The sequence below is a fragment of the Gastrolobium bilobum genome, unplaced genomic scaffold, assembly GCF_033153095.1.
Source record: "Gastrolobium bilobum isolate Gb01-03AN ecotype WA unplaced genomic scaffold, APGP_CSIRO_Gbil_v1 utg2368, whole genome shotgun sequence".
NCBI classification, from domain to species: Eukaryota; Viridiplantae; Streptophyta; class Magnoliopsida; order Fabales; family Fabaceae; genus Gastrolobium; species Gastrolobium bilobum.
This window is the reverse complement of record NW_026898232.1, coordinates 8,259-19,896: the sequence shown is the minus strand read 5'-3', so window position 1 is coordinate 19,896 and position 11,638 is coordinate 8,259. Positions and strand designations below refer to the sequence as shown.

General features: G+C 35.6%; 1 protein-coding gene across 1 annotated transcript; it reads left to right on the top strand.

Annotated features, from left to right (window-relative positions):
- Positions 1-696: 696 nt before the first annotated feature.
- Positions 697-9,701, top strand: LOC133314072 (uncharacterized). Its single transcript, XM_061515511.1, has 7 exons — positions 697-853; positions 1,019-1,226; positions 1,396-1,516; positions 4,239-4,585; positions 4,701-6,450; positions 7,827-8,077; positions 9,407-9,701. Exons 1-7 carry the CDS (start codon positions 771-773, stop codon positions 9,476-9,478), a joined length of 2,832 nt encoding a protein of 943 aa, XP_061371495.1. The 5' UTR covers positions 697-770; the 3' UTR covers positions 9,479-9,701.
- The last annotated feature ends 1,937 nt before the right edge of the window (positions 9,702-11,638 follow it).

Sequence of the window (11,638 nt, the reverse complement as noted above, 5' to 3'; positions counted from 1 at the left end):
CCATACGCATTGGAGTGAAATAGCCCCAAATTATAAAGAATTGGCCCAATTAAGTATTTGCAATTTTGTGAATATTACTAATGTTCTGAGTTAATACATATAAGTTATCTACATTGAGCCTAAAAAGATCTCATTTTATTTACAAAAAAAAAAAAAGATCTCATTTTGAGGCGAAAATCAAGGTGTTTTTGTAATTTTAATTTATGTTAGGGCTATAATAGTATTTATAATTATAATTTTTTAATATTTCAATACCAAAATGATGTCATTTTGAAAATAAATGCAGATAATTTATCTGCAGTAACTGCAGAAACATTTTTCTGATAATATAATTATTTCAAGAGAGAAACTATTCTCACGTTACATGAGATAAATTTTTTCTCCTACATATTCTTCGATAATTGTGTCATTTTTTTCTTTGCTTTTAATTTTTTTAGGCAGTAAAGTCCATAAATTTGTCTCTATGACATAGACAACTTATTTCTTTTAAGATAAGATTAATAAAATCCTTATTTCAATGCATTTTTAATGTTTTATTACAAGATGAAATCATATACTGATATTTATTAATTATTCTCCACAAATACATAGAGCATAAAATTAATTTAATAATGAAAAGTAAGAATAGAATATTAGGAATATGTCTCGAAAACCAAATATACATAATGAATGGAAGCGAGGCTTAAAAAGTGTTCGAAACTCCGAAGGAAGCAGAAGAAGAAGAAGGAGAAGGAAGAGAGTGAAGCAGAGAAGAGAAGCATAAAATAAAGATGAACGAAGATGGTGTAACCTCTGAGAACCCTAATCCCTCTCTTCCCAAACCACCTTCTTCTCCTCCAACACCTGCTGCTAGGTCTCTCTCTCTCTCTCTCTCTAGGGTTTCTTACTCAAACCTCCAATTTTATTTAATTTGTTTATAATTATTCTCAACCGCAATTCAATTTCAAACTCTACATTTATCCTAGGGTTTCTCAATTTTCTTTTGTTAATTTTTCATTGTGTTAATTTTTTCTCTCAGCTCTGCTGGGGCGTCGTCGCCGGCTGTTCCGGCGAACGCCGGCAACGGAGAGGGTCGCCTTCGCCGGCGTGATAAATCGAGCGCGGATTCGCATATGGTTGTTGGTTCAGTGCTGCACGGGGCTTCAAATCCTTCCTGCAGGCCATGGGAAAGGGGCGATTTGCTTCGCCGCCTTTCCACCTTCAAGCTCGCCGGAAAAATGCCTAAGGTTCGTGGTGTCGTTTCATTCGTTGTTTCCGCGTACTTTTTTAATGCAATGATCAAATGATATACCGGTTTTTTTGGAACTGAAAATTATGGTGGAAGCAATTAGGTTAGGTTTAGAGAATTATAGTAGCATGGGGGGAAAATTCTACTAAGGTTTAGTCGTTTTGCAGGTTGCTGGCTCATTAGCTTGTGCCAAGAGAGGTTGGGTGAATGTTGATGTTGCTAAGATTGAGTGTGATTTATGTGGTGCTCAGTTAGATTTTGCTCTGCCCTCGGCTTCCTCTTTTGAAGGTGAGGCTATTGTTGTTATGGTTATGGCTTAATTTCGTTGCTTTCTATGTTGGTGGAATGCTGGTTCTGGTAGATTGCTATCCATATAGATTGGTATATGTTTTCTTCAAGAAAATTGGTTTTGCTAGCATTGGTGAAGTGTTTGTGTAACGTATATCTGAGAGGTGATATAGTTTTGGTATGCTTGTTGTGTGTCTGGGTTGGTGTGCTTTCTATAACTAGTTGCTCTGCATTATTTTCTAGTGTGAGTTATTTTTGGTCTTCCCTTTCCTGAAACTTATTTCTTCTGGTGGATCAAATTTGACATCATGGCTGATAATCTAGAAAGCACAAATATGGCATGAGACATGGATGCAACACAGACTTGGGGATACGGAAAATTTTAGAAATTATAAGGCACGACACGGATAAAGGTACAATTAAAACTAGCATAAAAACAGAAATATTTAATTAAAATATAGAATTAATGTTGTGCAATTTAACATTAGTTAATAAAATACTATCATTTATCTAATTGTCATAGTATTTCCATTTGCATTTGTATAAAAATTCAAAAAAAAGAAAAATTAAAAAATCAAAAAAATTGCAAAGTGTAACTAGGAGTATCCAAAGTTCCCATGAAGTTTTTGATACAGGTATGTGTTTGACATGGATATGTCAACTGTTTTGAAGTATCCATGCTTCCTAGCTGAAAATGCTTAATTTACATAGCCACATGGATAAGCTCACACTAACTTGTCTATTTGGGATTTCCTTGGGAGGTATCGGGAAGGAATTTGAATGGAATAATATCCATTTGTAGATACAGAAGAAAGGGTTCTCTACAAAGTTATCAAATGCGGATTGCGGTATGTTGCGGCCAACCACGAAAAATGCTATAGCGCTATAGCGAGTTGCGGTTGCGGAAATAGCGGAATAGATATATGACATAAATAATGACAAAAAGAAACATTTTTTAAAGGCAGATATAGCAGAAGTGACAAAGAGAGATGCAGATAGACTAAAAAACCCTTAAAAATTTTCTGTTACACATTTAAATTTGGGACAAAATTGACATTTTGCCTTATGACAACAATATGGCAACGATTTGGCCGTAAATGTGACCGCGATAGCCGCTATTGCGTTCCGGTGCGACGCGGCGCGGTTTCTTGTGGCAAGGCACCGCAACACCCATACGGCACGGCTCGCAGCGCTATTGCTGCGCAATTAACTACTATGGTTCTCTATTGTTTCAAACTCTATGCCGACGAGATAAAGATCCATTGTAATCTATGATTAAAATTGCGCCGCTTTAGCGCGGTATCAGGCATTAGTTGCGTGTTGCGGCACCCAGTCTCTACGTCCGCACCGCAATGCGACGGTTTCCGGTTGCGGCGGTGGCGGACGACAGCTCTTAAGGCGCGCTATCGCGCTGCTACAGGGAAAGGAAGAGGAGTTACAGACATTTTGGTGACTGGAGCTGTACCCATTCGAAGGTACAAGCTTTCTCTTACGTATTTTAGCCTTTCTCTGCAACTGCAAGGCACTTGCTTCTTTGTTTAACGTGTATGACGGCTGTAGCTTTTGGAAATGTAGGGTTTTCATCTACTTTAGGTAAACTTTGGGAGAAGAATGGGCCTGGACCAATTTTGGGCTGAACATAGATGGACATAATAAACATTTTGCAATTATTCTCTTGATGCCCCATTTTTCTATAATAAACATTCAACCCAATTTTGGGCCTGGACCAAGGGTGCTATGTTAAAAAAAATTTAGTACATAATAAACATAAACAATTATGTTATTATTCTCTTGACATAACTTTTATCTATTTTTAAATAAGTAAAATAAAAACAATTTAGATTTTTAAGTGATAATATATGTAACTTATGTTTTTTTTCTTAAATATTAAATGATAATTATGTTGTTTCTTTTTTTTAATGGTTAAATGTTTGAAATTTAAAAACTTAATATAGTATTTTTTATAATTAAATTAGAAATTTAAATACTTAATATATTATTTTTATAATTAAAATAAAAAATGTAGGATCTTACGATGCATGCCGATTTAACGATTTATGATTTTCTTAACCCTTTCTGATCTTTGGTAAGACTCACTTCATCACAATTATATTAATATATTAATATTAATATTAATATTAATATTTTAATTTTATTAATGTATTAATATTATAAATGATCAGACCATTCCATTTTATTTATGTGTAGTATAATATAAGTATACCATTTATGTGGACTACACCGTAGCGGTTATACCGCTACCCGCTATATCGTTTTTAAGGTTGGCCGCTATCCGCTGTTAATAACTATGATTGTAATTGTGATCGAAAAAACAATCTGATTCATTTTGTACCTTTTACTTAATGAGTAAATGTCTCAGATTCTACATTTCCAGTTGATTTTGTTGCACTGCTTTTCTACAAGGGTTGCAGGTAAGTCTGTTTGACATTAGAATGCCAACTAGATTGAATTTATTAGAGGTTTTTATTTATCAGTTTTGTGTTAGATTATGTTGTCCATAATCTGTATTTTTAACCTATTTTAGTATCAATTCTAGTTAATATTAAAAAAGTAGTTATCTTTCTTGTTTCTTTTTTGTAAACTATCTATCTTTTTATGTTCTTGTCCTTCATCATAATCCCTCTTATCTTGACTTTTATACCACTTCATTTCATTGTTGCTGTCTGATCCTTGATTGTTGTTTCTCATGTATTTGGTGAAGCTGATGCTTCCAGTGAAGAACTTTCTAAACAGCTTGATAGAGGACACAAAGTCACCTGTCCTTGGAGAGGTAATAGCTGTCCAGAAAGCTTGGTGCAGTTCCCTCCTACTTCACCTTCAGCTCTAATTGGAGGCTTTAAGGATCGGTGCGATGGACTCCTGCAGTTTTACTCCCTCCCCATTGTATCTTCATCTGCAGTTGAGCAGATGCGGGTTACACATAGCCCTCAAATTGATCGCTTTCTTGCTCAATTGCAAATTCAGATGGCTGGAGAATTGGGCTACAGAGGAGAAAGTGTGTGTGGAATGGGCTTTACTGGAGAACAGCTTCCTCATTCATATTCTTATGTAAGATTTCTCAGATATGCTGTTTTATCTTAATTATTTGTGTAAGTGTATTCTATTCCAATTTGGCTTTTGGTTTTATTATCTCCATACTTACATTAATGTACCACTTCAATAGGCTAAAAAACTCATAAGTCTTTGTGGATGGGAGCCACGGTGGCTTCCTAATGTGCTTGATTGTGAAGAACAGTCAGCAGAATCTGCTAAAAATGGTTACAGCTCTGATCCGGCCAAAGGCTCTGCACCAGATCCTGCTCCAAGCAGGAAGGAGTTTTCAACTTCATCCAGGAAAGATACTGGGGATAATGATGTACTGGGTTCAGAATTTAATTGTGAATCTAGGTCACCTTTGTTAGATTGTAGCTTATGTGGGGCCACAGTTAGAGTATGGGATTTCTTGACTGTCCCCCGTCCAGTTCATTTGACTCCCTGTGGGATTGATACCCCTCAAACGAGCAAGAAAATAGCATCAACACGAGGAATAAGTGCAGCCAGTGGTATCAATGAATGGGCTGCTGCTGATGGTGTTGAGAAAGAGAGGACTGGAGACCATGATGATGCTACAACATCTGATAAAAGGCAACTTGTATCCAATAAAAATTTAGATTTAAATCTTAAATTGGCAAGTGGGCCATCCCGTTCACCAGTAAATTTGGCTTCAACCTTAGATCATGTGCAAGATGCTGGTGAAGGAAGAGATTTAATGACTGGGAGGCCTTCTGGAAGTGAGGTTGGTGATCAGGCAGCTTCTTATGAATTGCAAGGCCCCAAATCGCACAAGCGCAGGTTGGATGACGGTGCAACCATAGCTGACAGACAACATCTAAGCATGCAACAGGGAGACAGTGCAGAAAGAACTACAATCGACCGTGATAACAATGATGTCAATGGAAGTCAACAGTATTCAGCTGGCCCTTCCAAGCGTCCCCGCGATGCTAATCTTTTGGAAGCATTCCAATTCCCAGTAAGAAATCCATCTGGTGCTGTACCTAGCCATTCATTGGATATTCAAATAGAATCCGATGGAAACATAGGAAACCAGTTGAACCCAGAAAGGGATCATGGTATCGGCATCCCGTCTACCAGAGATTCCACCCGTGCATCTTCTGTTATTGCAATGAATACGGTTTATCACGGTTCAGATGATGAATCAATGGAAAGTGTTGACAATTTTCCTATAGGTGTTAATGATGCCAGTTTCCCTTCTGTTGATTTGAATGAAACATCAGAGTTAAATAACAGCTATCAAGCGCAGCAGAGTGCTTGTTTCCAACCACTTTTAGAGAGAGCAGGAGGGGAGACAGGTGTTAGCAGTTCAAATGCTTGTGGGGAAGTTTTGAACACAGAGATATTGACTGTACATGCTAGAGATGGGCCTAGTTTTGGTATTAGTGGGGGAAGTGTTGGCATGGGTGCTAGTCATGAGGCTGAAATACATGGGGCTGATGTCTCAGTTCATAGAGGTGATAGTTTAGGTGATGTTGAACCAATTGCTGAAGTGATTGAAAATCAGGGCCAAGCTGGTGAGTCTGTACCCTATAATGGACTTATTGACGATTTTGTGCCTGAGGAAATGAGTCGTGATGATCTTCAAGGGGATAGTCAAGCTGTGGTGTTTCAATCTACACCAAGGACTGATAGCGGCTCAAAAATTATAGCTTCAACCAAGGTTGAATCTGTTGAAAGTGGTGAGAAGACCAGTAGTAGCATGCAGATGCTAGGCCATGAAAATGGTGCCCGTCCTTCTCTTTCTTGCAATGCTGTTGTCTGTTCTGGCTATGAAGTGTCCAAGGAAGAAGTTACTCAAACTGGGAAGGCTGATGATGGTGCATGTCATGAATCAGGCTATATAGTTCCGGATGTTGTGGGTATGTCTGAATATTTTTTATATACACACACACACATATCTATACGTACATTCATATATATATATATATATATATATGAATGTGTTGATTTTGTTTAGTTTTTTCCTTTTTGTTTAACCTTGTTCTGCTCTCATTTACCCGTTTACTCTTATGCTCAATGTGATTGGTATTAGCTGTTTATTCTTTTGCGTTTTGAATAATTTCATTGTAATATGATTGCCAATTTCTCTTCTAATGATATAATTATGTGATGTCAATTATACAAAGTTATTTGGCTATTGAAAATTTGAAATATGCTAAGGTCAATTACAAAATACAAACTTGATGAATAATATCTGAATGCCTTATCTAAAATGGTCTGATTATTGGATGGAAGGGATAGCTCATATAGCCAGAGGCAAGGGACAACAAACAAAGGGAGGGGAGCACAACTTATTGTTATTCCCCCCATTTCCTGTCCCTTTCTATATAGTGGAAATGGAATATCATAAAGCATGGAAAACAATATTGGTAATATTGTGCATTGTAATCCCAATATAGTATTTAAATTTTATGAATTCGATCTCCTCCTTTTCCTGCCCTTGCTTTGGATGGTGGTAATCTCTCTCTCTCTTCCGCGTGCATGTTAAGCATACCTCCTTTACCTTTCTTTCTTCCTTCCCCTCCATCCCATTCATCCAAATACACCCATGTGATCACACGTACAGTGTCTACTGAACTGTTATAAGTGAGTGTAGTATACATGCAGTCATTGATTAGTTAATATATTCATAATCATAGTTACATCTATTATTTGTGATGCTCTTACATTATGATATATGAAACTCGTATACAGATAATATTTTCAACTTTATTATGATTTAAACATGTTTCATGGTGGTTGCATCAATCAGTAATGAGTCTTGTGGATTAATTTTTAAACAGTTTAACCTGATTTATACAAACACATTTTGAGACACAATCTTTATCTAATGTTGTGCTGAATTCAAGTCTGCTGATGAATTGTACCCAAACATTGTGCCCCTTTCAAATAATTTTTCTTTCATAAGAAATGTTTCATATTAGTATTGTGGAGGAAAACTATTAGCATTGTGGAGGGAGGGGTAGACCCATTATTTATTTCCTATATTCCAGATGGCCCTTTTTAGTATTTTTCCGATGTCATTTATTTATTTATTTCTTCCCTCTTATTTTTCTTTTTCCTCAGTCTTTTCTTGCTCCCAGACTCCATTTAATTTGGGATAAAGGTGATGTTGAAGAAATGTTTCATATTATGCTGATTAATTTATCTAAGACAACTTGTGCACATTGTCTTCCACCCTATTCTGACAGCTATTTGTTGTGCATTAACTATTGCACTTGGTTGTAATGTTCAGGGACTCCTTACAGAGACAACAGTAATGGAGGTGTTGAATTTGATCCAATCAAACTACATAATGACTACTGTCCTTGGGTGAACGGGGATGTTGCTGCTGCTGGTTGCGGTAGTCCTTGCTCCAGTTCTGGTGTGGGTACTATAGCTCATTGTGGCTGGCAGCTGACATTGGATGCCCTAGATTCTTTCCAGTCACTTGGACATCTTCCCGTGCAAACACTGGAATCTGAATCGGCAGCATCCATGTGCAAGGTTTGTTCTGGTTGTCTTAGTGTAGTATTATCCATGATTAGAAGGAGAACACTTTGCTTAGATGTTGATATTTTGATGAACATTTCTGGTTTCAAATACTATGCTCTCGGGGGATGATTAAAAATAGCTATTCAAGATATAGATTTTATTCCATTCAAGGTGGGAAAATTTAGCCAGTCACAGACAAAAGGTGTATGGAACAACAGAACATTTAAACAAGGATGCAAAACTTAGAAAATATAGTTATCGATTTTTTTGACGTGTTTGATCATACTATTCTTATATTATCATAAAGTCCGAATCAATTTTGTAAACTTGCAGTATAAGTGAACCCAATGTTAGCCACAGTAGCCAAAATGAGTATGAGACAAAAAAATAAAATAAAATCAAAGTGAATAGGTGAAAGATATTAAGCTAGAACTTTTTTTTAAAAAAATCTAACAAATGTCATGACTAAGATATACATACATCCAAAAGCTAGTACTCCACACTGAAATGTAAATTGAGTTTTATAGATGTGAGAAGCTGTATTCTTTACTTCTCAGTTAGTCTATCCTTTGATGAGTTATGAACCTCCTTTATGAAATCTAGAATTTTGAGAACTCGTATGAAGTAGAGCTGAGCAAATATTTGGCCTAAATTGGGAATAACCCTATTCAAGGTCTCCATAAGCATGTTTTGATGTGGCATGTTCTAATTTCTTACCAACTCTGTAAAATGTCATATGTACCAGGTGGTGCCACCTTTGAGAATGCTTAAATGGATATAATTATTTATGTATATTATTTAATTATTATTTATGTAGCGGGACCTCTTGGTTTTTTTATTGAGACATGAGATTGCAGTTTCTTCTGTTATCTTTATTTGATTTTCATCGGACTTTATTTTCAAAAAATCACCGTAATATGATGCAAAAAGGTTTGCAATTAAATGCTGCAACTTATTTGATTAAGGTGTTCTGTATTAGTTTGGTTCACCGTAATATGATGCACATTATTATTTTTAAAATGATGCAACTTGCAAAAAAGTTTCATTTTCAGTTTAAACACTAAGCAGCTCACTGTAAAATGACATATTCAGGTGGTGTCACATTTGAGAGCTTATACAAATTTATTTAGTTGTTAAATGGGAACTTGGGGTTTTTTATTTATTACATATGGTTGTGGCATCTTCTGATATCTAGAATGAGCTCCTAATTTCATCATGAAGAAAACCATTGTGAATTTGTGATATTGTAATAAGGCTTGCAATTTAATTGTGCAGCATATGAGATTATATTGCTATTGCATGTGGAAGATTCTTGCTGCTTGACATGTATGTTTCTTACAGGGGGACCGGTTCACTTCCAGCCAGAAACTGTTAGCACGCAACTCCTATGTAAGAAGCCGTGGAAGAAACTGAGACCTTCAGGAAGTTACAGGTTTCAGTTGAGCTGTTTCTCCGAGAATGACTATTTTTCCTATATCCTAATTCAGGTTGTGCTTTTAATTGGATGTCTGTCCAATCTTGTTCTTTTCTAAAGTCAGTTTTGGTGCTATAATATTTTCCGTTATTCTATTGGATTTTGGATTGGTATTCATTAATTTAATAAAAGTATCATTTCATCAAAAGCTTTGTTGAGCAGTAGCAATTGGATGATAGAGAATTTATTGCAACTTCCAATATAGTCTTTATATCACATCTTGTCCCAAATGGCTTATGGGACATTGTGTTTTATTTTGGAGCATGATACCTTTCACCCTATGTAGCAGAAATCTTCAACTGATATTTCTTCATGCCATTATTATGCGATTTATGATTAATTTTTTTCAGCTAACATGGTTTAAATTCATCTTGATGATAGCTAATCCCTTCTTTTCCTTTCCTTCTCGTTTTTTATTATCTTTGAAATATTTGTGCAGCAGCAAAGAGTTCATTTTACGCTACAAGACAAATTAAATATCTAAATAACTAGAGAGATTTCCATGGCTAAAAAAAAGGGTTGATTCTAATAAAGTCGAATATTCATTTTTATCCTTAACTTCTTGATTGCTTTCTATTAAATTCTATGTTATGCGGAAAAAGCTTAATTTTTCGGGCAAATTATATAAAACCACCATGTACTTTGATGCTTTTTCAAAAGACCACCTTCTTGTTATCAAAAAAAAAGAAAAAAGACCACCTTCTACTTTCAATTGGAACAATTAACCTCCTTGTACTATTATATTTCAACAATTAAACATATTTAATAATTTTCAGACAAAAATACTTACTCCCAACCCACCACCACTGTATATATGGAGTATACTTTTTTTTTTGTATACGGAGTATATTAGCAATAAGGAAAATGGAAAATTCACTTGTCCGTCATGATCGACACCATTGATCCAGAGTCAGTATTCCGGCCAGTTCCTGGAGTTCTCTGCACAGAGGTTTCAGTGCATAATTCCCAGAATACGCTCTTTTAACGACCAATGTATAAATGTTGTCGCATTATACTTTATAATTGTTTGAATATTTATATACTGTATATTGGTCATGATTTCTTATACGTAAAATGTAAATACAAATGGGATGCGGGGGGACTCTATTTTAATTGTGTGCAAAACGGATGCTGTAACCAAAGAATTTTACTTCAGGAGAGATAGTGGACCACAAGGGGCCTTGGAACGTCTATACAGGGCATAAGATCATGCTTGCATAGCTGCATGCGATTGTTTATTTTATTTTTATTTTTTTTATCGCTGTGTAGTCTATTTTTAAATAGAATATGTTTGGTAAAATATATTAATTCTGAGAAGAGAACGTATATGTAATGTAACCTCGTACAATATAGAAATTATGACAGGGGAAACAAGTTTAATGGACGCTCGGCTCAAATTTAAGCGTGAAAAATTGGATTGAATCTAAAATTTATTGTTGACGGACGAGTTTAAACCTTTGTGCAGAGAACTCCAGGAACTGGCCGGAATACTGTCTCTGGGTCAATGGTATAAATCGGTTATTCTTGATGGACCAGTGGATTCTCCATTTTTCTTATTGCAAGTATATTCTATATATACAGGTTTTTGACCATTGTAGCCTTTATTGAATAATTAATTATCAAATTGACATTGATTATAAACTATTTCAAAAATTTAACCTTGCTTAAGAATATAACATCAATCTGCCCATGTTTGACCGTTGACCATCAAGTCTACCCCGGTATATTTTGAAAATTTTATCCTACCCGAATAGTCAAGGGGATACCCGAGTATATTTCAAAAATCTGAAAAAAATGGTTGAATTATTTACCCGGGTAGGGAGGGGGCTACCCGGGTAAATGTTGCATATTTTGTCAATATATGATCGTAATTACCGGATCAGAATTTTCATAGTTATTTCACTTTCACTCTTGCTTTTACAAAAATTAAAAGAAAAGGAAAAACAATCACCAGAGAAAGAATTGCTTGTAACAATAACAGGGATCATCAAGAAAGTTGATGACTGAAGCTAGAAGAAATAATACAATAATATCCAAAACAAAGGATATGACTCAAAAACCCTCCTGGAACGAGCCTTTCACTTCTTCAGGTGTGTGTT

What these genes read in the sequence shown, in the direction of transcription:
- LOC133314072 (XM_061515511.1), top strand. Translation starts at nt 771, where the DNA reads ATGAACGAAGATGGTGTAACCTCTGAGAACCCTAATCCCTCTCTTCCC. An exon ending in TTCCTCATTCATATTCTTAT is followed by an intron (nt 4,586 to 4,700) that starts GTAAGATTTCTC and finishes CCACTTCAATAG; the next exon opens with GCTAAAAAACTCATAAGTCT. An exon ending in CGGCAGCATCCATGTGCAAG is followed by an intron (nt 8,078 to 9,406) that starts GTTTGTTCTGGT and finishes TGTTTCTTACAG; the next exon opens with GGGGACCGGTTCACTTCCAG.